Source organism: Eutrema salsugineum, unplaced genomic scaffold, assembly GCF_000478725.1.
Source record: "Eutrema salsugineum unplaced genomic scaffold, Eutsalg1_0 scaffold_9, whole genome shotgun sequence".
In the NCBI taxonomy this organism is placed as follows: Eukaryota; Viridiplantae; Streptophyta; class Magnoliopsida; order Brassicales; family Brassicaceae; genus Eutrema; species Eutrema salsugineum.
Genome location: NW_006256342.1, coordinates 2,569,316 through 2,594,405, shown reverse-complemented (window position 1 = coordinate 2,594,405; position 25,090 = coordinate 2,569,316). Strand labels below are relative to the sequence as shown.

The following is a 25,090-nucleotide window of genomic DNA, read 5'->3' as shown; positions in this document are numbered from 1 at the left end:
CGGTTATTTAACAATACAACAAAAACAATTGCTTTGAAACTTTAAGGAAACAATGGTTAGCGAAGACAGCACGAGGGGGCTAATTTCTTTATCGTGTACCGTGGGATACAAAATCAAAGGAACATAATGGTCCCTACCTACTTCTCTTCTCACATTAAATGATAGTATTCATAAATCATAACGCAATAAAAACAAGATTTTCTTGGTTTTATTTGTCATAAAAAAGAACCCACTGCATAGTAATTGTGCTCATTTATCAGTGAATATCTACCTTCTGATGTGAAAGTCCAATAACATTAAGTGAATAAAACTCACAAGTCACAAGTAATAATTTGATCGTTTTTCTTTGACCTAAAACGTTTTAAAATTAGTCAACAAAAATTAGCTACAACAATGACCTCGATTTACCAAAAATAAAAATAAAAATGGGGCGGATGTTTGGGCCTTGATGATGGGGTTGATTTCGGGAATCGAGTACAATAGTAAGTGGCATTTATAAAATATAAAGGACTTTAAATGGGAAACATTAATCATCCTTATAATAGTGATAGGATAACAATAGCATGCTTTTCTTTGCTAGATTAAGAAACTACTTAAGTAAATACTCCCTCTGTTTCATAATAAGTGTCGTTTTAGATTTCATTTTTGTTTCAAAAATAGTATTATTTTGCATTTTCAATGTAACTTTTTACTCTTATTTCCCGTTTTATCCTTCATTTAAAAATAATAGTCTTTATAGTTAAATGTTATAAAAATATATTAATTAGGGGTATATTTTTATATTTTATTAATTTCTTAATATGTGTGAAATATGTCAGAATAACACTTATTATGAAACCGAGGGAGTAGTAACGATTTCATCCAACAACCTCGCTCGCCAAATTTTTTTCATGTAATGTCTAACAGGAACATTAAAAAGTACCCTACTAATACTATAATAAAAGAAATGCAGAATCAACACACCAATAAATAAATGAGATAGTACAATAATAAAATCGGAGAGCACGTAAAAAGCGAGAATAAAACGAAGCCTTGGCGATAGAGAATGGAATCAGATTTCCCATTATCTCCACTCTTACGCCAAATATTCCTCCTACCTTTATGCCATCCACCAGAATTAAGTTTTTTTTTTCAAATTTCGCTAATGAGGTCGTTATCTTTTCGTTAAAGAAACGAAAATTTAATTAGAAAACATGTAATCGAAAAGCTTAAAAGGAGGAATATATTCAAATAAATAAAGGAAGGCCTCGAAAAGAAAACACTTTCTTTCTCTCTCTCTCTACCGCGATTAACGTAATCTCTGTCACAAACAACCAAAACGCTATCTCTGTCTCTCTCTCTCTTATGAGAAGAAAACACTCTCGAAAAATGAGAGCACGACTACTATGAACACGACGCCATTTCAATCGGATCCTCCGCCGTCGAGGACCCAGCGGAGGCTCGTCGTCGAGGTCGTGGAGGCGCGTAATATTCTCCCCAAAGATGGTCAAGGCAGCTCAAGCGCATACGTCGTCGTCGATTTCGATGCTCAGAAGAAACGAACCTCCACCAAGTTCCGTGACCTAAACCCTATCTGGAACGAGATGCTCGATTTCGCCGTCTCCGACCCCAAAAACATGGACTACGACGAGCTCGATGTCGAGGTCTACAACGACAAGAGGTTCGGCAACGGTGGCGGCCGGAAAAACCATTTTCTCGGTAGGGTTAAGATCTATGGAAGCCAGTTCTCTAGAAGAGGCGAGGAAGGTCTCGTCTATTTCCCCTTGGAGAAGAAGAGCGTTTTCAGCTGGATTCGCGGTGAGATTGGGCTTAAGATTTACTACTACGACGAGGTCGCCGACGAAGACATGGCGATTGGTGGCCAGCAACCGCCGCCGCCGCAAGAAGCGGATGAACAGTTTCCTCCGCCGCCGCAGCAGATGCAGAATCTCCCGCCGGAGAAACCTAATGTAGTCGTGGTAGACGAAGGTAGGGTTTTCGAATCGGTTCAAAATCATGGGGATATGTGCCGTAGCTATCCGGAAGCTCAACAGCCACCGGTGGTTGTCGTCGTGGAGTCACCGCAACAAGTAATGCAAGGTCCCGGTGATAACCATCCTCCACGGCCGCCGTCTCCGCCACCTCCTCCGTCGCGTCCATCGGCGGGGGAAGTGCATTATTATCCACCGGAAGTGAGGAAGATGCAGGTAGGGAGACCTCCCGGCGGAGACAGAATTAGGGTTACGAAGAGACCAAATGGGGATTTCTCGCCTAGGGTTATCAACAGCAAAATCGGAGGAGATGCGACGATAGAGAAGAAGACTCATCATCCTTACAATCTTGTTGAGCCAATGCAGTATCTGTTTGTTAGGATTGTGAAGGCGCGTGGGCTACCGCCAAACGAGAGCGCGTACGTCAAAGTCCGGACATCGAACCATTTCGTCCGGTCTAAACCGGCCGTTAACCGGCCCGGCGAATCAACAGACTCTCCGGAGTGGAATCAGGTTTTCGCACTTGGTCATAACCGGTCAGATTCCGCTGCTTCCGGCGCGACTCTCGAGATCTCCGCTTGGGACGCTTCGTCGGAGGGATTTCTCGGAGGAGTATGTTTCGATCTCTCCGAGGTTCCCGTTCGCGATCCGCCGGACAGTACGCTCGCGCCTCAGTGGTACCGGCTCGAAGGATCCGCCGCGGATCAGAATTCCGGGAGAGTCTCTGGCGATATTCAGCTCTCTGTTTGGATCGGCACTCAAGTAGACGAAGCTTTCCCGGAGGCGTGGAGCTCCGACGCTCCACACGTAGCTCACACACGCTCAAAGGTATACCAATCGCCGAAGCTCTGGTACTTGAGGGTTACGGTTCTCGAAGCACAGGATCTCCACATTGCTCCAAACCTTCCGCCATTGACGGCGCCTGAGGTCCGTGTCAAAGCTCAATTAGGGTTTCAGTCGGCGCGTACAAGACGAGGCTCAATGAATAACCACAGCGGGTCGTTCCATTGGCACGAGGATATGATCTTCGTCGCTGGAGAACCATTGGAAGACTGCTTGATGCTGATGGTTGAAGACCGGACGACTAAAGAACCAACGGTTCTAGGGCACGCCATGATCCCAGTGAGCTCCATCGAGCAGAGAATCGATGAACGCTTCGTGCCGTCGAAATGGCACAGTTTAGAAGGAGAAAGTGGAGGAGGAGGAGGTGGTGGTGGACCTTACTGCGGAAGGATTAGCCTTAGGCTTTGTCTTGAAGGTGGGTATCACGTGCTTGAAGAGGCGGCGCACGTGTGCAGCGATTTCCGACCGACGGCTAAACAGCTCTGGAAACCACCAATCGGAATACTTGAGTTGGGGATTCTCGGAGCTCGTGGGTTGTTGCCGATGAAGGCTAAAAACGGAGGTAAAGGTTCCACTGATGCTTACTGTGTTGCTAAGTACGGCAAGAAATGGGTCCGGACACGAACCATAACAGACAGTTTCGACCCGAGATGGCACGAGCAGTACACGTGGCAGGTTTACGATCCTTGCACTGTTCTAACCGTTGGGGTATTTGACAATTGGAGGATGTTCTCGGACGTCTCCGATGATAGACCTGACACTCGGATAGGGAAGATACGGATTCGAGTCTCGACGTTAGAGAGCAACAAAGTGTACACCAATTCGTATCCTCTCTTGGTTCTCTTACCTAGCGGTCTGAAAAAGATGGGTGAAATCGAAGTGGCGGTCCGGTTCGCGTGCCCGTCGCTGTTACCTGATGTTTGCGCGGCTTACGGACAACCACTTCTGCCTCGGATGCACTATATAAGGCCTTTAGGTGTAGCACAACAGGATGCATTGAGAGGAGCCGCTACGAAAATGGTTGCAGCGTGGCTGGCTCGAGCAGAACCACCGTTGGGACCGGAGGTGGTTCGATATATGTTGGATGCGGATTCTCACTCGTGGAGCATGAGGAAGAGCAAAGCGAATTGGTATAGGATTGTTGGGGTTTTAGCTTGGGCAGTGGGTTTAGCTAAGTGGTTGGATAATATCCGGCGGTGGAGGAACCCGGTGACTACTGTGCTAGTCCATATTCTGTATCTGGTTCTTGTTTGGTACCCTGATTTGGTTGTACCGACGGCGTTCTTGTACGTGGTGATGATCGGAGTTTGGTACTACCGGTTTAGACCCAAGATACCGGCTGGTATGGATATCAGGTTATCACAAGCGGAAACCGTTGATCCTGATGAACTAGACGAAGAATTCGACACCATACCGAGCTCAAGGCGACCAGAAGTAATCCGAGCTAGGTACGACCGGTTAAGGATCTTAGCGGTGAGGATTCAGACCATTCTAGGCGATTTTGCAGCGCAAGGTGAACGAATTCAAGCGTTGGTTAGCTGGAGAGATCCGAGAGCGACGAAGCTGTTCATAGCAATCTGTTTGGCGATCACAATAGTTCTGTATGTGGTTCCGGCGAAAATGGTGGCGGTGGCTCTAGGGTTTTACTACCTCCGGCATCCGATGTTCCGGGACACTATGCCTACGGCGAGTCTCAATTTTTTCCGGCGGTTGCCTAGCTTGTCTGATCGGCTCATCTAAGGGCTTAACTTTTGAGAGGAAGAAAGAAGTCATGAAGAGTAAATTTACTAAGTTAGGTGTTTTTGAGTATTCAGCAGTTTCTTGTGATATTTGAGCTGAGGAGGAGATAGAATAAAAAAGATTCGTTATGGGTTAAGCTAAGAAGCTATGATTTTAATCATATTATTATGATTCGTTATTTTATTAGTGGGATTCTGTCGGAAACTATAATCAGATGGTATGGACTATGGAGTCTTGAGACCTGACTGTAATATTATGAAGCAAACGAGAGAGATTTCAGATTTGCGAGGTTAACAATAAAAATAGTCAAACTTGTCGTAGTTTACTCTGTAATCTGAAATAATTGATTGATTACTCATTTTTAACAATTATTTACACATACACCATTATTCGTGATTAACAAGTACAGAACATAATTTTCAATGACATACCATTTGCAAAATATTTCGGAAATCGTTCGTAATTTCTTTCTGTTGTTTTAATTTTGACTAATCATTTTACCACTGACATTGTCTGATTCAGTTTTGGTCAAGAAAGTCTGATTATCTAATAAACATGTGAAAACCGGAGATAAAGCGCTAACGAGTATGATTGGTTGGAACCACAAATACATCATCTGACGTGGCAGTTTCTCTGTCTCCAGAGTTTCGAGATAGTGTGTGCGAACGGCAAAACAAGCACACGAAGACATCTCCAAAGGAAATATCTCATCGCTTTACGAATCGATATTCCTCCAATGGCTGTCAACGCTCCGATATCGTCTCCGGCGGCTCACCCGCGAACACAGTTTCTCTCCAATCCCGTTCTCCCCCGCTTTCGCCCGTCGTTCTCCGCCGTGAAATCACCAGCAGCTTTCTCCGTCGTTTCTATGGCTCCCCAAAAGAAGGTAACTCTCAATAATCCACTTTCTATCTCCATTTTCCTTTCCATTTGTTCTTCTCTGGTTTTAGTAAACAGTTTAGTAGCTTTACATCAGTTGATTGTCAAATACTTTCAAAAGGAGTAAACTTTGATGAACATTGATCTATATAGATGTATATTAGGTCGCTTCTTTCAGAATGCAGACAATTCAATAATGAAACAAAGACATCACATTTGAGTTATTGATGTCCCTTGCAGAGCTTTTTTTTTTTTTTTTTTTAATATAAATCCTTTCTTAATTTTGTGTAATTGTGAATCGGGCAAAAACAAGGTGAACAAATATGATGCAAAGTGGAAGAAACAATGGTACGGAGCCGGATTATTCTTCGAAGGGAGCGAAGATGTAAACGTTGACGTTTTCAAGAAGCTGGAGAAACGAAAAGTGCTAAGCAAGGTTGAGAAATCTGGTCTGCTCTCAAAAGCAGAAGGCTTGGGACTTACATTGTCATCTCTTGAGAAGCTTGGTGTCTTCTCCAAAGCAGAGGAGCTTGGTCTTCTCAGTCTCCTTGAAACGCTAGCCGGTACATCGCCTTCGGTCTTAGCCTCGGCTGCACTCCCGGTTCTGACGGCAGCAATTGTAGCCGTGGTGCTGATTCCCGATGACTCAACTACTCTGGTCGTTGTTCAAGCGGTTTTGGCCGGTGCTCTTTCTCTTGGTGGAGTCGTTTTGTTAGTTGGATCTGTTGTTTTGGATGGACTTCAAGAAGCTGACTAACTCTTTTTCTTTCTCTTTGTAAACCAAACACAAATAAACCTCTTGTCCAATTGATTTATGTCAGTTTTGCTGAAATCATAACTGTACTATGGTCAGACCAAGTCAGAAAGAAGCTTTATAACAATTAAACAAACATTACGTACAAATACATTCATTCTCCAGTGGAAATGCCTAAACTAAGCCCGTAACTTACAAATTTTCAACTTCCCAAACCAAAAAAAAAGAATCTTTAGAAGCAAAGTGAAGTAAGACAAAAATTACATACGAAGAATCCCAGTAAATAAAAACCTCCTTCTTCTTGAACAGAGGAAAACACAGCCATCAGATTGCTTCTGTTTAGGTGATAAACAAACGTAAAGATCAAACGGCAACAGATTGTCCAGTGAGTGCGTCGTGGAGATGCAATGACCCATCTTTCATCAAGTTTAAGCTTAAGCTTTTGAATCTCTCTCTTGAGTATTGTCTTGATGCTTTTCTCCAATCGGTACCAGCTTTCATCATCACCACAAATTCATCATAGTTTATTTTTCCATCCTGCAAAATCAAAATTCATCGAAGATTCCCCTAAGCATTTAATAATCTTTCTATAACAAGAGTCTCTTATAATGTTAATAGCGTTTTAGAAAAAGACCTTGTCAGTATCAACTTCTCGCATTATATCGAGTAGAACGCTATTGTCTGGCTCACCCAACTCGTCGGTTAAAGCTTTCCGTAGTTCATCTGATTCGATGTATCCACTTCCATCTTTGTCAAAGAACATAAAAGCTTGTCTGAAATGTTCATCATTCTCCATCTTCTGCAAGTGGATTATCACTGCGACAAATTCTCCATAGTTCAAGCATCCCTTTCCGTTAACATCCGCCTGCATCAAAATTCATGAATGTTAGTACCAGAGAAGAAGAACATCCTTTTCATCTTTTGATCAAGACAAATTCTTATGACAAAAAAGTGTCAATGGTAAAATTTTACCACTTCCATCAACATTTTGATCTCTGGCTCGCCCAATTGTGAACCGACTTTCTTTAGTCCAGCTCTGAGTTCCGGATACGTTATTTTACCGTCGTTGTCGTCATCCATCAGTGTAAACATGTCTCTGATCACTTCAACTTCTTGAAGAGACAAGTGCTCAGCGATAACCTGGAAGCATCAAAAGGGAGTAAGAGAAACCAATAAAAACAAAAGTCTAAAATCACCTGAAAACAATGAGTAGAGGCAGCACACTTACGCGCAGAGCTTTCTTTTTCAATCTATTCATCATGGAGAATTGCTTCAACCTTGACCTAACGATATCCCCTAGAGGAACATTTGGAGCTTTCTTTGCATTCTGAATCCAAGGGTGATCTGCAAAGGAGAAAACAGAAACCGTGTCTTCGCTTCAGCTCCCTATACAAGAAACAAGTAGCAAAGAACATGAAAAATCACAAGATCCATCTATCATTACCAAGAACTTGCTGAGCAGTCAAACGCTTAGTGGGATCAGGGTCCAACATCTGCTTCACAAGGCTCTTTGCGCTCTCGGATATCTGCGACCAAGGGTCTCTCTTAAAATCAAGATTTCCCCTCAAGATTGCAAGAGCCACACCTTGTTCAGTCTCTGCAATCAAAACCTTGAATCAGTCAATCAGTATAGATCTGCATATACAACATCTTCTTAGCAGGAAAGAAAACTGCTTTTTACCAGCCCAAAACGGAGGAACACCACAGAGCAAGATATAGAGGATAACTCCAGCGCTCCACACATCAACCTCCGGTCCATAATTTCTCTTCAACACTTCTGGAGCCATGTAATATGGACTCCCTACAATCTCTGTAAACCTCTCTCCTGCAAATGCATCAGAAAAAGATCTCTTTTGTTATAAGAACGCAATTGTCAACCACACTCTTGAACAATGTGATGTAAAAGATCAGTGGAGATCAAAGATACTAAATTTAGAAATAAGAAAGAAAAAAAAAACCCTTTTTTCATTTTGATGGAAAGTACCAGGTTTAAAGAGCACGGATAAGCCAAAATCAATGGCTTTAAGTGCAGAGTTCTCCTTCTTGTTAGCGAACAAGAAATTCTCAGGCTTTAAATCTCTATGCATAACGCCATTGACGTGACACATCTTCACGACCTCGGCGATGGTTCTCGCGACGGTGGCCGCCGCACGCTCGGTGTAATGTCCTCTGGCGACGATCCGATCAAAAAGCTCGCCTCCTTCACAGAGCTCCATCACCAGATGCACGTTCTCGTTGTCCTCGTAGGTCGCCTTGAGTTTCACGACGTTCGGGTGATCGGGAATGGTGGACATGATCGTGACCTCGCGACGGACGTCCTCCACGTCGACGGCGGTCCGGAGCTTCCTCTTTGAGATCGATTTGCAAGCCAGAGCTTCACGAGTCTCCCGGTCCGTGCAGAGATATGTGATTCCGAATTCTCCGCGACCGAGTTCTCGACCTAGGATGTACTTGTCGCTGATCTGAGTCCGATGACTCATCGGAATCACGTCGGGGAGGACGCGTATCGGCCCGTGGGATCTTAGACCATCGGGATCGTCGTACGGGTTACGTTTCCGATCGGGTCGTTTCTTCTTCGGGTTCTGGGTTTGTTTTGAGTTTTCCGGGTCAAACCTCACGCAGGCGATACAATTACCCATGCTCCGAGTTTTCAAAACTCAGTAACTCAGCAGACGAAAATGAAGAAAGTATTAGTTTGGAGAAGCTTCGTTTAATGCTAATTCCTGGAGGGTTTTCTGGGAAATACTACGGTGACGGCGGATTTTCGCCGGCGAAGCGGTGAGTTGCTGCAGTCTTGCAGAGAAGAGAAAACGCGGGTTTAGCTCAAGAAATGAAAGGTTCGACCTTTTCGTAAACTTCAATATGATCAAATTGATGATAGTGTGTAAAAAAAATTATATTATATCATCAGCTAAAAAATTGAGCAAAGTTGATTTTTTGATTATATCAAACATAAATTATTTAGTTAGGAAGCAAGTTGATCAGTATCTGTACAATTAAACCAAAAAATTAGTACATAGAAACAATACGATGTTAAGCACTAATTCTAGCGCAATTCGATTTTTGTAGAAAAATCATATAATTATGTTTGCTATCCAAACAATGTATAAAAAGGTTATGAAATGTTTTCAGTGATTTTGTTATTTTTTACGGCATGTTTTCAGCGATTTTGTTATTTTTTACGGCATGTTTTCAGCGATTTTGTTATTTTTTACGGCATGTTTTCAGTTCTTTAAATGGTTAATTTATATTTATACTTTATGTACTGCCTACTCTTTTCGTCTTTCCGTGTATTTAAAAGGGTACAGAGATTAAAAGAAATGATTCGGAAAAAAATAATAGCCGTCAATTTGTTGAGGTGGTAAAATCAAGGGATGAGATATAGCTACGTGGAAGGGAGAGTTTGATGAAGTTGTTGACCATCGAAGTGGATATGGTGATGATATTGTCAAAGACTCACAAAATGTGACGTTGGTTTCATTTGAGTTGGTGTTAAGTATTAAATAAAACTGTGTAATTTATACTTGTGGGAGTTGTTTTGTCTTGTCCTTCTAATTACATTACCTAAATTATCCGCTTGATGGATTCTACTTGTAATTAAGATTTTCTAAAATTAAAAATATAGATATACTGTACTCTTTAAATTCGATTCGATTTTTTTTTTTACCATAAAGATTTTAATATTTTCAAAGATTTTCGTATGAAACTTAAATAACTTCTGGTTGTAAAACTTCTGGCATCAGGATATAAAAACTCATTTACGTATATGGGTGAATTGAAAGTATCAGCAAAAAGATTTGGTGAAGATAATTTCAAAACCTATCAGATTTGTAATATGGATAGGAGAAATTAGGTGTAGACTTTGTCAATCAATCGTACTTTTACTCTGTGACATATCAAATAAAATGAAAAGTAAATATGAAGATTCCATTGATCAAAGTCAACAAAAAGGCAAACAAATGGGAACGACTTGTTTTTCGTTTCCCTAATAAGTAATTCAATTCATATTCAAAATGAATTGACATAAGTGTCCGCATGTCGGGTTCTTATTCGTTCCCTGTTAACAATTTAGATTTTACAGACGAAAAAGGTTAAATACTTAACTATCTGTTTTCTTCCAAACAACAACATCAAATATGTCATTTGCGCAAACCATATCGTCCTTTAATTTCCCATCGACAATTAATAAAACTGATATGTAATAGGTGAAAGAAGGTCTTAGATTTATTTGCCGGTTATACTTTCAGTTCCAACCGACAATTATTGCAATCGGCAACAAAAGAGAATGGAAAAGTTGAAAGTCACGTAGCGGAATTAAAAACATTAGGTTGAGAAAAATAAGATATACAAGCCCCAAAAAAATTCAATAACTTTATGCTACATTTTCTTCGAACTTTCTTATGTTTACACTCATTAACTTTCTCAAATATATAAATATATAAGAATATAGACACTAATATCATAATATGGTTTATGTTCAAAAAAATATATATCATAATATGGTATAAATTTATTTTAAAAATTTCATGAAACATAATTAATTACGATTTCGGAGGTAATATCGATGAGGTTTGATTTCACAAAAGAAAAAAAAAAAGAGGACAAGCTGATGGACCATGTTTTATCTTGTGCAACTTTTAAGCTGGCAAATGATTTAAAGAAAATAACAATTGAAAAAAAAAATCGTAAAAGGGACTTTGTTTGATGAGAGAAAACATGAGATTGTGTATGAAATGATGGGCTCAACTCAAATATTTGAGATTGCATGTGTATGTGGCGTTGTCATGCCAACTATTTAATTTATTGAAGTCCCATCACCTTTTGCATATAAACCCTTATCTACAAAACTACAACGCTACAACTATATACTTTATGGGATACCCTAATTAAACATTTATTTAGAATACAAATGAATCCATGCTTTTGGCTTTTAAGTTTATATGGAGGAGACACACCAGTAATTGTGTTTCGACCGTGAAGACTGTAACTAGTTATTATTTGGGTTCGGTGTGGTTGTTTACCATCCATAGAATTTGATTGCTCCTCTCTTTTTTCTTACCACATTTTTTTTCAAGTTTTCTTTTTACCACTTCAAACGTTATAATTTATAAACTCCTAAATAATCTCGACTATAAAAACTTATAAATAATAATAAAAAACTCAAAAAAGATGTATATCCGGTGGAGTTTAGTTTCTTTTCATGAAGCACAATAAGAAGGCAGCAAGATAAAAGCCAATAAGCATGGATCAAGAATCAAGTGATTTTTTTTACCAAAAAAAAAAAAGAATCAAGTGATTTATTTTCTGCATTATATTCTTAGTAGAGAAAAATGATCCGAGCTAATACAGATAGTTGGGCTCTTCAGTTCAAAAGAAAAAAAAACACAGATGGTTGGGCTCGGAACAAATAAAAATGGGCTAGTAGGGCTAAAAGATACAAAAGCCCATTTTTTTAAAACGAAATATTGCAAAATGCAAATGATCTCATACTCATGGTTACCCTGATTACAAATTTTTTAAAGTTTACATTTATCCCTATTTAATATCACATCAATAGGCTAAAATCTCTAACTTATTTGACTTCATCATTCCACAAAATTTTCTGTGCGTTTTGGGATTGTCTTTTATCTTTTGAGTCTTCAGTTTTTACTATAATAGTCTTTGATTCAATTTACTTTGTAAAGAAACAAAATCTACAAGTAAGAACCAAAAAAAAGAGTCCAAATTAAAGAGGAGGTGACGGATATTAGACCATCTTTATCGCCTGTTTATTAAGCCTTTTTTCTCAATATTTAATAATAAATATAATCGAATCTAGCCTAAATATGGAAGAAACGTTTCTTATTTGTTCCTAAAGAAACGTTTCTAGCGGCCACGTGTACATTCGTTATTGGTTAAATTTTTTTGCTGAGAAAATGATATTTCTCAGTTTTCTTTCTTTCGTCGATAATTTTTCTCGTGAGCAAGCCGAAGACTCTGTTGCAGCAGAGCATAGTGTTTCCACTTCTGAATCTAGGAACCCTAGCTCTTCAGACTATCTGCAAACCCATCGCTAATCGCCTCAAAAAGGAAGCTGGAGTCAACCCTAGATTCCGTCAATTCATCATCAACATTGCACAGGTGAACCCTTTTTCAACGCCCCCAATTTCCGATCTTTTGAGTTTGATTCTCCACCAAAATTGAGACTTGGGTTATTATCATCCATCGGAACGAGTACTCCTGTGTGTGTCTTTATTATCTGATCATAAGTGTTTCCCCGAACATGCGTATTCTTGATTTAATCGCTCTTAAGAACTCAATAGGAGACTTTTTTACAGCCGTAGTTCTTCGTATTCCATTCAATTCGTCTGCGTCTGCAAGATCCCAAGAACATAACATCAAATACTCAATACCCATTAGATCACCTGCTCCTCTTAATTAAACTTGTTTTTATCAATTGGATTGGTTATGAAATTTGACAAACATATTCTTCTTCTCTTATAGGTTGCAGGTGCTGCTCTTGTCTATGAGGTGCAGAAAAATTCCAGAGGAGAAGCTAGAAAAGAAGAGAAGCGACAAGAAGAACTACAGGTGAGCTTGCATCTTCTCTGTTCGTTACTTTCTAAGAGTTTTCCACAACTCTTCCCCACTGTTCTTTCTTTCAAACACTTGAAAGTCTCTCTCTCTCTCTGCTCATATTTGATTACCAGGAAATCAGACGCAAACATGCGAAGATGGAGAATGAAATCGAAGAGCTGAAACGAAGATACCAAGATTTGTCGCTGAAGATTGCTGAAGAGATGGAAGAGATGAAGCAAAGACACCATGAGTGCTAAAAATAAACAAAAGCTCCAAAGATGATCCGTTACTTTGCAAGCTGTTTTAGCTTTGCTTGTAAATAGTTTCAGATTCTGATGCTGAAACCTCTGATTATGTTCCATCTCGAAAACGCCTTCTTGGTTAAGACTGAGAAAGACAGAGAGGAAGCAATGGACCCTGGAAGCATTGGTTTTAAGTTTTAACACTGGGGAGCCTCAGATACAGCTCTACTTCCTTCTCGGTCTTGTCTATGCTCCTGTGACACCAATGCTTCTTCCTTTTATCTTGGTCTTCTTTGCCCTTGCTTACATTGTGTATCGTCGTCAAGTAAGTTTCCTTCCTCAAGTGGTTCGTATCGGTTTCAAAGCAGATTTTTGAACATCTTTTTTTATTTTCTGTCAGATCATAAATGTATACAATTAAGAATACGAGAGCGCTGCAGCGTTTTGGCCAGACGTTCATATATGGACGTGTCGTAGCGGCATTGATAACCAGATAGGTTAACTGCAGAAGAGAAGAGAAGAGATATGTGTTCCTTCAGGCTTCGAACATCTTACTCATAAGTCATAAACCAAAATTCAAATTCTTATTTACAGTGAAAGGAATTCTCTAGAGGTTGTTCTTGATTTTTGTATTAAGTAATATTATAATAAAACATTATTATCACATTTTTTTTTAAGAAACCCATTTGGGTTTTTACCATTAATCAGCCTAAAACTAAATGTTTCTTATCAAAATCTTTTAACCCAAAATAATAATAAATAATTGTTTAAAAAACCCATTTCTGTTTCGGGGATAATCATGCTCTTAGTTCGGATCAAATTACTGTAAATCCTCCAAATCTCGCTCTCCCTCTCTCTCTCAACAAGTAACGAAGCTGTCGTATTCAAGACATGAAAGTAAAGCCACGTGTACAGCGACATTTGAGGAGGGAAAACCCGAAACGTTGCACAAAGGGGAGCAAAGTTAAGACGAAATAAACACAAATAAAAATCTCAACTTGTGCCGTTTTTATAGCTAAACCCGGATATTCTTTTTCTTTTCGCAAATCAACCACTAACTTTTTAAAAGTAACAAATTCGACATTACATTGGTATAGAATTGACAGGGAAAATCGAGTTGTTATATTAAAAAATAATATTTTCTAATAATTACTAATAGTTTGAAAATGTAGTCAGTCAATTACGCTAGTTCCTAAAGGAAAACATTTATCGTCTCTGGGTGTTATATAATAGTTATAAAAATGTAAGGGGTATAGTTGAAAAAGTAGGTATAGGTTAAAGAAAGCCTTTAATAAAAATAAAAATAAAAAGAGAGACAGTAAAAGCAAAAAGTCGTGACCTTTGCAAGGTCGTAAGCAGCTGCCCAATTTTACTTGGAGAGCAAAACAAACCTGAAGCTTCCACATTTGACGGCCACAGAGGGAGAAGGCAAATCAGCCTTTTTCTCTCGTTTTCGTTTCTCCCTTTCCCCTGAAGATTTCGTCTTTATTATCTTTTGTTATCTGGGGAACACGAAGCAAGACGAAGGAAGTCAAACGCCACCATTTCTAAGGTGACTTTGCTAGTCTCGTTGATCTCGCTTCTGTCTTACTTTTCCGATGGAAATCTCGCTTCTTTCTTAGCTATAAATACCACATATTTGTGGGTTTCTCCTCTTGTCTCCTTGGGTTCTCTGCTTTTCGTTGTTCAGAGTCGTTCTCGGTGTTTTCCCAGCGATTGAGTTTGGAACTCGGGTTGCTTTTCAGTTTTATGGGACTTAGTGTTCTTAAAGCTTTCCTTTAGACTAAACGTTTTCAAAACATATGACTGTATGCTATAGTTGTTGGGTCTAAATTTAGCTAGCTGTGATTCTGTGAATTCAGATGGTGGAAATTCTAACAGAGGCTCAGTTTCACTGTGGCTAGATTGCATGTGGCTAGATTGCATCTCGAAAATGGGGATGCTCAAAAGTATTCTTGTTTAATAGACATTGTGGTATATTCTGGGTTTCCTGGTGTGTTGAAGGATGATACTTTATGGAGAAGCTGAAAGAAAAATGGAAGGCTCAGTTTTTTTGTTTCCGTTAAATAGTTTAGTGAGTCTATGTGGAATTGTACAAGACTAAGGGTGACTTTTGAATAAGTAATGTACAAAGTTTGACAGAGAGGTATACATCTTTGTGGTGAAGAGAGCTATATGGCTAATTAAATGTAATTTTTCTTTTTAATTCATAGCTTGGTTACACGACCATGCATGAACCTTAATTACCGCGTTGGTGGCTCCGTTGACATATTTCTGGTGAGAGATATCAGGTAGTGTAATAGGTTGCTAAGATAGTTTAAGGGAATCCCCTCTTTTGGTTTTTCTGCTCCATATTTGAATCTTTTTGAGCTTTCTCTGAGCTGGTGCTATTTTTTTTTCTTTTTTGCAGACAATGATTCGTGCAAAGCACATCAGTAATCTTTCCAGTTCAGCAAGATCCTTTTTTATCAGTGGGACAAGATCTAGTGCAGCTGATGGTAATTCTTGTACATCCGCCGAGGATGAAAGCTGCGTCTTGAGACGCCAGCAAACTAGGACTGAAGTTGTACAGACTGGGAAAAGAGCATCTAATTTAGCAGCTGGACTAGCGGGAAATATATTACCAGCAGAGACTAGTAAACCGACCAAGGTTGAGCATTTCACTAGACCATCTCTTCTTCCCCAACATGTTTCTTCTCCTGTTTTGCCGATGAAATCAGATTCTGTAAACCATGTTTCCGCTATTGTTGAAGAAGACGCGGTAGCAACTATTGGGGATCAGATTTTCAAGGCTGGTATTGGAACTGTAAATTTCCTGTCGGATATAGCAAGCTACAAGATCCCTCTATCCGGTGGAACCGAAGTTGTTGGTTTGCCTAAAAGCCGTATGGTTGATCCCACTAGGCCTATTTCAAGTGTTAAATCTTCAAATGTGAAAGTCATCAGAAGAGAGCACCTTGCTAAAGTCTACCCTAGGTCCGCTTCAAAAGATTCACCAGACCAAGTTCATGTAAACAACTCTCGTGGTACTAAAGTAGCTGAAAGATCTGGCTTTGTCAAAGGCTTGAACCACGCTTCAAATGATGTGGCAGGGAATCCGTTTGAAGCTCAGGGTTTACCCACAAATACTGCATCTGGAAAGAGGAAAAGCATGCCGCAAAGACCCAGTATTGATTCCAGGCATGCGTCGGGTGGTTATGACTATAATGTGCATTCTTCTGTTGAAGGTTTCAGTAAACCCTCAAGGGAAATGGTGAGAGTGACACCAGGTACCGCTCCAACACCTAGGCAGTATGGTAACTCTGGATATGTGGTAGAAAATGTTTCTAGTATATTGCGGAGATTCAAATGGGGCCCTGCTGCTGAAGAGGCTCTTCAAAGTTTTGGTTTCAGGATGGATGCATATCAAGCAAACCAAGTTCTTAAACAGATGGATAATTATGCCAATGCGCTTGGTTTCTTCTATTGGCTAAAAAGACAACCTGGATTTAAGCATGATGGGCATACTTATACCACTATGGTAGGTAACCTTGGCCGTGCAAAGCAATTTGGAGAGATAAACAAGCTTCTCAACGAGATGGTTAGCGATGGATGTCAGCCAAATACCGTTACGTATAACCGGCTTATCCATAGCTATGGCCGCGCAAATTACCTCAATGAAGCTATGAATGTTTTCTATCGAATGCAAGAGGCTGGATGTGAGCCTGACCGTGTGACTTACTGTACCCTTATTGACATCCATGCTAAAGCTGGATTTCTTGACATTGCCATGGACATGTACCACAGAATGCAAGCAGCGAGGCTTTCTCCTGATACTTTCACCTACAGTGTTATAATAAACTGTCTTGGAAAAGCGGGGCATTTACCTGCTGCCCATAGGCTCTTTTGCGAGATGGTTGGTCAAGGTTGTACCCCTAACTTGGTCACATTCAACATCATGATAACTTTGCATGCCAAGGCGCGGAACTATCAGAGCGCGTTGAAGCTCTACCGAGACATGAAAAATGCTGGGTTTCAACCCGACAAAGTGACATACAGTATAGTTATGGAGGTGCTTGGACACTGTGGATATCTCGAGGAAGCAGAGGCTGTTTTCACAGAGATGCAGTGTAAGAGCTGGGTTCCTGATGAACCGGTTTACGGTCTTTTGGTGGACTTGTGGGGAAAAGCTGGCAACGTGGAAAAAGCTTGGCAGTGGTATCAAGCAATGCTTCACGCAGGTCTGCGACCTAATGTTCCCACATGCAATTCCCTTCTCAGTACTTTCCTAAGGGTTCATAGGCTGTCTGAAGCCTATAGTTTATTACAGAGCATGCTGGCGCTTGGTTTGGAGTCTTCTTTGCAGACATACACATTGCTCTTAAGTTGTTGCACAGACGCTCAGTCAAACTTTGACATGGATTTCTGTGGCCAGCTAATGGCAGTCTCAGGTCATCCGGCACACATGTTTCTCCTTAAAATGCCATCTGCAGGTCCTGATGGCCAAAAGGTGCGTGACCATGTCAGCAATTTCCTTGATTATATGCACAGCGAGGACAGAGAGAGTAAGCGGGGACTCATGGATGCAGTGGTGGATTTTCTGCACAAGTCAGGTCTAAAAGAAGAGGCGGGCTCGGTCTGGGAAGTGGCTGCAGTTAAGAATGTGTACCCAGATGCATTGAGGGAGAAAAGCTGCAGCTATTGGCTTATAAATCTACATGTAATGTCAGAAGGCACTGCAGTCACCGCCTTATCTAGGACACTTGCATGGTTCCGTAAGCAGATGTTGGTTTCAGGAGAATGTCCTTCACGGATTGATATAGTAACTGGTTGGGGAAGACGAAGCAGGGTCACGGGCACGTCAATGGTAAGACAAGCAGTTGAGGAACTGCTCAACATCTTCAACTTCCCGTTTTTCACTGAGAATGGAAACTCAGGGTGTTTTGTTGGATGCGGAGAGCCTCTCAAGAATTGGTTGCTTGAATCATATGTGGAGAGGATGCATTTGCTCTAGTTGTAGATTAGTTGTTTTGTTTTCTTCTTCTTAACGCCTATTGATTTATGAATCTTTCAATGGATCTCAGTGGCTTGGTTTTGTATGTCGTAAGTTTGAGTTTAAAGGTTAGTGATGACTGGAATTTATCTCCAGATTTTTGTTATTTATCTCCTTTTGCAATGGGTTGTAATGGGAATATATAAATCAATCTTTCAGGGTGATGAGACCCGAATTTATTAGTATTTGCAATATTTTTTGTATGCTTTATTTTTATACAACATCAAAGACTACAAAACTGTTTACTTGCCAGCCATGCACTAATCATACTGCTGATTCTATAATGTTGTAAATGGAAAAGGAAAATCGAAGGAAGATCTAAAGGAGCCTTGAATTGTAGGAGCCACAAGATGTGCATTTGTGGTATAGCCAATGGTAAGGAGCATTTCCTTTTCTTCCACAGTCATTACACAGTATCACCTGCACCAAACCATCTTTCCATTCAGTTATTCTTGCATCTCAATAATCCATCTAGAGATAAGAGGAGTAGAGAACGAGATGCTTTTCTTTGTCCTAATGTAACAATATGGAAATAAAAGAAGCAGAGAGAGATGTAAACCTGAGTTTTGTTTGAGTATTCTTCAGGCATCTTCTCTTCTGCAAGTAATGCGTCTAACATCCTAAAGTAGACCTGTACATGTGATACAGTCCTATGTTTAGTGAATGAAAAGTATTAACTGGTTCAATAAAGACTCACGTAATTGGACTTCAGAAGAAAAGCAGAATTATCTATACATGGTATGAGAGCGTTTTGATGCAATTACTAGTCTTTAACAGGGAAAACAAAATGTTGTTTAAAATGTGGTTTAACTGACCTGCATATCTCCTAGCGACTTGCTGCAGACAGGGCATGTGTAATGTGAACATGTGTACTCCTACCAACAAAATTTAAAGAACAAATTTAAGTGATTTTAGCAATGTGTTTCTGGTTTTCATTATTACCCAAAAACATATCTTGACCAAGTTAAAAGTACCTGAAAGCATGACGAGTGCATCAAGTGACCGCATGGAAGAGCCTTTACTGGGGAGCTGGATGTGAAGATGTACTCGTGGCAAATCGGGCAATTATCTTCTAAGCATTTTTCCCTGCAAGCATGTTCTACTAAAGTGCGTGACATACAAGCATTGCATTTCATGCAATGGAAGTAGTCTATGCCTAATCCTTTCCCTAATCGGCAGAGATTACAGTAGGGGCAGTGATAAATTTTCCTGTTAACAACCTTTTATTGTTAGTCTCCACTGTCAAAGGGTGAGAAGTAATATACTTTACAATATTTCATTTCATCGTTTGAAGGTAAGAAGTAAAGGGTCTGAGGCAGCATCCAAAGTTAAATATGGTGAAGCAAGGGAATAGTTACCTTTCATCGTCATATAATTTGCATATTTTGCAGAAATACTTTCCCATTGACAGCTTGCACGAAGTATTTGAGCAGTTTGCACCAATTGGCTGAATCAGGAGGCATTTCATGCACATCATCTTCTTTATCTGTTTCCTGCACAAGAAGTCACGATAACCAGAGATAGTTGAGTGCCAAACAAGAATATCGACAAGTTTTTTTACATGGAAGTAGAAGATGCTACACTACCTATCCACCGAGTGATCAGCCTCTTCATCATGGCATCGTATACACGTGAAGAGCTGCTCGCAGCAAGGAGCAAGAAGCTTACAATTCCTCTTGTAGTGATTGCAGCCAAAGATCAAACTTTGAGGATCTCGATAAGATGGATGCTGACCAGGAACTGTTTCTATATTGCTTGAGAGAGAGGATGGTTCTAGATTATATATACGCTGTGAGATAATCCAACGGCTGAAAAAAGTATCTGACATAGTATTAGTCTCAACACAAAAACTGATAATCTACAAAGTTATTTGTCCGAGTACAAAATTATAAGCTTAACAGGACAATAAGCAGAGCCTACCTCATTAACAAGTTCTGCCGGATATATGATTTCTTCTGAGGATCCAGAGAAGAGTCGCATGATATTTTTCTAATCATAGCCGCCAATTCTTCTTGACTCAATGTTAACAAGTGTTCATATTTCTTGGATTGACAAAACTGGCTAGCTTTCTGAGACACTGGAAAAGTTTGAGCAGGATTTATGATCTGGCAATTGTTGACAGCAGCTTGTTCCTTGTCTTCCTTTTTGTCGGCTCCTCTACATATCTTTTTACTTTTTGAAAGTTGCTCATGTTCGTCCTCTTTGTTGCAAACTTCGACATTTTCATTAGGAACAGTCTTTCCAAGGGACTTATTCATGATACCTGCCATGTCTGTCTCTGCAAGTTCGACAAGTTTTTTGTCAATGCTCCCTCTATCCCCATCAGAACCTCCTTCAAAGAGATACTTCCAGACAATCTCTAGTGGATCTGAATCCCCAAATGGATCGTTGTTTGCTTCTTCTGCTTCCTCTTGTATGAAATGACCGTTGTACCATTCTGTTAGCCATTCGACAAACATTGTTTTCCTTGTTGCTTGACGCCACAAGGACATCACGACATGTTGTTCTTCAGAGGTTAAAGAATCCATTAACCATGGGATCATATCCTGCAATATTTCCCCACTTATTCTCCCAAGCATGCATCCTATGATTTTCTCTTGTTCTTCAATAACGAAGCAGTCCCTGAACAGACCCCATAGCTCAGTTTCTTCATGTTGGAAATGTTCCGACAATATCTTGTGCATGGATTTGCAGATCTCTTGGAGACTCAGACATAACCGCTCATACTTCATCTTCCTTTGGTCGGCTGCACTGGACTTAATAGTAGAAACCAACATGTTTAGTTCTGACATCTCATTCAAAATGAATGATACTTTATCAAAGTGTGTAATTTCTAGCTCATGATCAATACTAAATGAGTGACTAATGTTTTGTAGTTTTCCCTTTGCCTCCAATGCTGGAAATGCAATCTCATCCTCTGCATCAGAGTGTATCTGATACAAGAACTTTATCAGATGGAATCGCTGTTGAAACTCCCGGAGGAAGCGAAAGTCGGCTGCTAATCTAGAAGATCCACAAACAAGGTAGTCCAGATCTGCCTTCATTGCCTTATGAAAGAAGAAAAGGAGATCAATTGGTTTTACGTCCATAGTGAATGGATCATCCACATTTTTCTCACCAAAAAATTTTGGAAGATGGAGAGGAGGCCTAAGCTTTCCTGAGAAAAGCATTTGCTGATTCATTCGACTAGAGTAAGGTGTCTCACACATGTCTCCAGCAGCCGGATCCATAGAGAGGAAGCAGGTTGAAGACTTGTTTCTTTTGCCAGGACATACAAGCAAATTAAGTCTAGACCCTTTGCATGGTTGGAGCTGTGCTTGATGGGAAAAGGATCCAGATGCTTCTTCAGTGTGCTCCTTTTGGCAGAAGCATCTTATTTTGAACATTACGGACAGCTGTTTCCAAAAGCTTTCAACAGAGGTTTTGCCTGAGTAGCCAAAGCGAAGCCACTGCAACAAGAGGCGTGCAAATGATTTGTTGGAAGAAGAATCTTCCAAAGTTAAGAAATGAAGAATGGATTGAGATTCCTCTTCTGATAGATGAGCAGAAAACCAGAGTATGACACACTTTAGCAAGCCAAGAGGTAAGACATGTATGCTTGTGTATAGTAGCTGCCTCTGCATTTCATGGTTGCAATTCTTGCTGATGATTGGGAACACCTGGAAGAGAAGAGTGAGTCAAAAAAATTGGATCTTATATGCAGTCAAGGCAAATTGAAACTAAAGAGAAACATAAATTAGTTAGTCCTTGAAAAGCTTCTATTAAGTTTTAGAGTTCTCTTTCAACTGAAACTGTTTGTAATAGTATCATGAAGTTTACCTCTGTTCTCTGTACGGAAAAATGGTTTGCTACTTGGACTATAAGGGACTCAAGTTCCTCTTGAAGCATCAATAGAAAATTGTCCGTCCTCGGTTTATCATCAGCACTCTTGTATAGCAATCTCTGAAAACTCTCGAGATAGCCATCTATGGTGAACTGTTTGGGAGTTGAAGAGCAGCCATCTATGATTTCTTCTAACACCGGGTGAAAGAACTTCTTAAATGCATTGCTGCAACAAAAAAAACAAGACATGTTTGAAGAGACTAGCTAGGCACCATACACGAAGAGAAAATAAAATCAAGTTATCCAACAAATTATTACCTATAAGAAACAAGAACATCAGCAAGAAAGTTTAACCGAGCCATCAGTACATCAAGGTCCAAAAGAAGGCTTGGGAATTTTGCTTGGCATAGTCCTTTTTGAATGTCTCTCAAATCTTTCTCAATTGCATTTTGAAAAAGATTAAGACCATGAATCGGGTTGTGTCCTACGTCTGGAATAGAAAGGGACTTTTTACTCCATTGCCAAAACCGTTGAAAACATCCACTGGATGGATGTGTCCTAGACTCTTCATCTTCATACTGGACTCCTTTCATGACTTTTGTAGATTGAGTGTCCTCAAGGAGCCAAGAGCTTATGACCTTGATAAAGTCTTTTCTCTTATCAGAATTACAAAGACGATAGAAAACATATAATTAATCTCAGCTAAAGATGTATACCTGTTGCAATGAGTCTTCGTTTGGGACAACATCTTTTATGCAATTCTCAACTTCAGTTCTATCCTCGTGAGAGAGATAAGACATCATCCATGGCAGAAAGTCTTCAAGCACCATCACTGGAACACTGCAAATGAATTGCCACACAAGTGATGCCTGTTCTCGGAAAGTGAACTTCTCAATTAACAAAGGAAAGACCTGCATGAAGCATATGCACACCATAAGCAAAATATGTTAAGATCTTAACTAGAAGACACGAAAGTATCTGATTCGCACTTCAAAGACTAATCAGTTATGGGAAGCAACAATATATATATATATATATATACCTGCCGCTCTTCTTTAAGCATATGCTGGCATATGGATGATTGAATGGTGCCGATGCATAATATAACTTCACGAAGTACATCATTTATGCTACCCAATTCCTCTTCAATAATATTTAGCCAATGGAAAACAGAAGTGAAGAGATCATCCGTGCCAGCATGCTCGAGCGAATAATTAGAAACAATGTTCTTCACACGTGCATCGAGCGCCAAAAAGATAACCTGCCAGTAGAAAAATCATTTCAGTTCACTGTCAATCATCAAACTTTAAGAATTTACAACAAACGAAACTTGGACAAGGTTTTTAACGTAGAAACCAGAGTCTACCTAAAAACAGAGGAAATAAAGAGGCAAGTATGTAGATAAGCCAAAAACAGAGGACATCGAAAGCTTAAGTAGTCACCAAGATTATATGGGTTGATGACTACTTAAAGCTCTTGTGTATACAAATGGGCATCATTTAGCACCAAAATGCAATTTTTTTTTCTTTTCATTTTGGCTAACATCAATGTACTAATCTTCTTCAACAATATTATCCATACGACATCACTCATCCGCAACTCTTTTCACATGTTTCTTTTGACAATTTATTGAAAGACAAAGCATTTGAATAAAATAAAAAAGATCTCCTCTAGTTGAATTAGCTACAAGCAACGAAAAGATGTATTTGTAAACATAGAGAGAAGTGACATATGAGGCCTGGGTAATCAAATCAACATCATCAACAAGAAACAAACTCTTATCGAAATTACCATACAGTAGTAAAGTAACATCTAGAATAAAGAAGCTTCAAAATGATAGAATATAAACCTCATCTTCGGCTGCGGAATGATACTTGTAAACAAGCTTCAAGAACTCAAACTTCCGGCATAACTCCCTGGCCAGATCCCGGCTAAAGGAGCCGGCAGCTGCGGCGTCGGTAGCGAAACGCCGGAGCTCCACGAGCTGGGCACGGAAAGCCTTGTGGAAGTAAACGAAAAACAGAACAGGAGCATCCGAGAGCTTGGTATCTCCGACGGAAGCAGAAGAAGTCGACGCATTTTCCGGCGGAAGTCGATGAAGATCTCCGCCTCCCATCTACCCGCAACAACCACCGTGAATAAACGAGGGAGTGAAGGAGAAAAAAGGGAAAGAAGGAAACGAGTTGACGAGTTGAGAAGGTTTTGTAAGGCATTGATCATCGTCTTCGTCGTCGTCACTCTCTCTCTCTCTCTCTCTCTCTCTCTGCTGAAGCTAGCCAGAGTTTTTTAATCAACTTGGGGGGGGTTTATGGTTTAATTAATCAAATTAATCCTTTATTATATTGGAAGTGACCGAGACGTTGCAGCTGAAAACCAACAAAGCTTATATCATACTTCTGGCGGGATTAAAACATTACTCTATTTGTTTTGTCTCTTTTTATTTGTTAACATTACTTGCTCATTTCTTTCGGTATTTTTGAGTATTGCTTTTTTCTCCCACGCATGCATGAGAAGTCAAAAAAAAAAAAAAAAAAAGTCGAAAATTGTGTAAAAGTATAAATAAGACTTAGAACATACCTAAAACATTATTTATGAAAGAACAGATGAAGTATTTTATTTCAGAATGTCTTCAATGGCCAAACCTTTAATTATTTAACACGAACGGAGGTATCATTTACGATTCTTCAACACTAATTTTCATCAGTAAAAAAAGAAGAAATAATAAACTTTTTGTTTGTCAACTGTTGTTCAACATTAGTTTATTTCTCCAACGTCGTTGATTATGATATATAAGTACAGTAAACATTAATTAGATGTTTAACAAATGCGTGATCCGACATATAGATCATATTATAGTATCAGATTTGGTATTTTCATATGAGAATTGTTAAATGTTTAGAAGAACATTAAAAAGAAATTCGTGATTTGCGGGTGATTGGTCGAGTCAGCCTCGTGATTTTTAAAACGATAGTTCGATTTAAACATACGTTATGCAAAAAAAAATGGCATGACTATTGCCGGCCGTACAGTTGTCTCTCCATCCCTTGACCGGTCAGTCTTGACTCCGTTAGTTTATTCCGTTATTAACGCCCCGTTCCGTCTTTACTCCTCCACGCGCCGTCTCGTGGCTGTCGTGTGCTCTGCTCTTCATGTTAACTCCACGTGGCTCTCCAACTATCTCCAGTTTATTGGACTCGCAGAACAAAAAGACCGCGCCTTCTAAAGTAGATGGGCCTAACTCAATTTTTTC

The 25,090-nt window shown here is 39.8% G+C and overlaps 6 protein-coding genes across 9 annotated transcripts; 4 read left to right on the top strand and 2 right to left on the bottom strand.

Moving 5' to 3' along the window:
- Positions 1 to 1,257: 1,257 nt before the first annotated feature.
- Positions 1,258 to 4,870, top strand: LOC18008914 (protein QUIRKY). The gene has a single exon (XM_006390334.2). It carries the CDS (start codon positions 1,386 to 1,388, stop codon positions 4,551 to 4,553), a length of 3,168 nt encoding a protein of 1,055 aa, XP_006390396.1. The 5' UTR covers positions 1,258 to 1,385; the 3' UTR covers positions 4,554 to 4,870.
- A 276-nt stretch (positions 4,871 to 5,146) lies between these two features.
- Positions 5,147 to 6,322, top strand: LOC18007886. Its single transcript, XM_006390332.2, has 2 exons — positions 5,147 to 5,439; positions 5,746 to 6,322. The coding sequence occupies exons 1-2, from the start codon at positions 5,290 to 5,292 to the stop codon at positions 6,187 to 6,189; spliced, it is 594 nt and encodes a 197-aa protein (XP_006390394.1). The 5' UTR covers positions 5,147 to 5,289; the 3' UTR covers positions 6,190 to 6,322.
- LOC18008819 (calcium-dependent protein kinase 30) lies at positions 6,292 to 8,825 on the bottom strand. Its single transcript, XM_006390333.2, has 7 exons — positions 8,171 to 8,825; positions 7,868 to 8,011; positions 7,631 to 7,783; positions 7,415 to 7,530; positions 7,159 to 7,326; positions 6,821 to 7,051; positions 6,292 to 6,723 (listed from the first exon to the last, which is right to left on the bottom strand). Exons 1-7 carry the CDS (start codon positions 8,823 to 8,825, stop codon positions 6,550 to 6,552), a joined length of 1,641 nt encoding a protein of 546 aa, XP_006390395.1. The 3' UTR covers positions 6,292 to 6,549.
- A 3,186-nt stretch (positions 8,826 to 12,011) lies between these two features.
- Positions 12,012 to 13,644, top strand: LOC18008254. Its single transcript, XM_006390331.2, has 5 exons — positions 12,012 to 12,033; positions 12,116 to 12,306; positions 12,670 to 12,756; positions 12,876 to 13,311; positions 13,387 to 13,644. Exons 1-4 carry the CDS (start codon positions 12,012 to 12,014, stop codon positions 12,999 to 13,001), a joined length of 426 nt encoding a protein of 141 aa, XP_006390393.2. The 3' UTR covers positions 13,002 to 13,311; positions 13,387 to 13,644.
- Positions 13,645 to 14,378: 734 nt separating this feature from the next.
- On the top strand, positions 14,379 to 18,197 carry LOC18008643 (pentatricopeptide repeat-containing protein At1g74750). Of its 4 annotated transcripts, none has more exons than XM_024157429.1 (3): positions 14,379 to 14,538; positions 15,200 to 15,277; positions 15,397 to 18,197. In XM_024157429.1, exon 3 carries the CDS (start codon positions 15,400 to 15,402, stop codon positions 17,977 to 17,979), a length of 2,580 nt encoding a protein of 859 aa, XP_024013197.1. In that variant the 5' UTR covers positions 14,379 to 14,538; positions 15,200 to 15,277; positions 15,397 to 15,399; the 3' UTR covers positions 17,980 to 18,197. The 4 variants fall into 4 exon arrangements, with proteins under 4 accessions (XP_024013197.1, XP_024013160.1, XP_024013127.1 ...); XM_024157392.1 differs by having other exon boundaries at positions 14,891 to 15,277; XM_024157359.1 differs by having other exon boundaries at positions 14,849 to 15,277.
- On the bottom strand, positions 17,924 to 24,080 carry LOC18009169 (zinc finger protein BRUTUS-like At1g74770). Its single transcript, XM_006390330.2, has 12 exons — positions 23,690 to 24,080; positions 22,883 to 23,101; positions 22,557 to 22,751; positions 22,159 to 22,478; positions 21,838 to 22,066; positions 19,939 to 21,677; positions 19,605 to 19,826; positions 19,377 to 19,511; positions 18,993 to 19,227; positions 18,834 to 18,893; positions 18,578 to 18,649; positions 17,924 to 18,438 (listed from the first exon to the last, which is right to left on the bottom strand). The coding sequence occupies exons 1-12, from the start codon at positions 23,954 to 23,956 to the stop codon at positions 18,337 to 18,339; spliced, it is 3,795 nt and encodes a 1,264-aa protein (XP_006390392.1). The 5' UTR covers positions 23,957 to 24,080; the 3' UTR covers positions 17,924 to 18,336.
- Between the last annotated feature and the right edge of the window lie 1,010 nt (positions 24,081 to 25,090).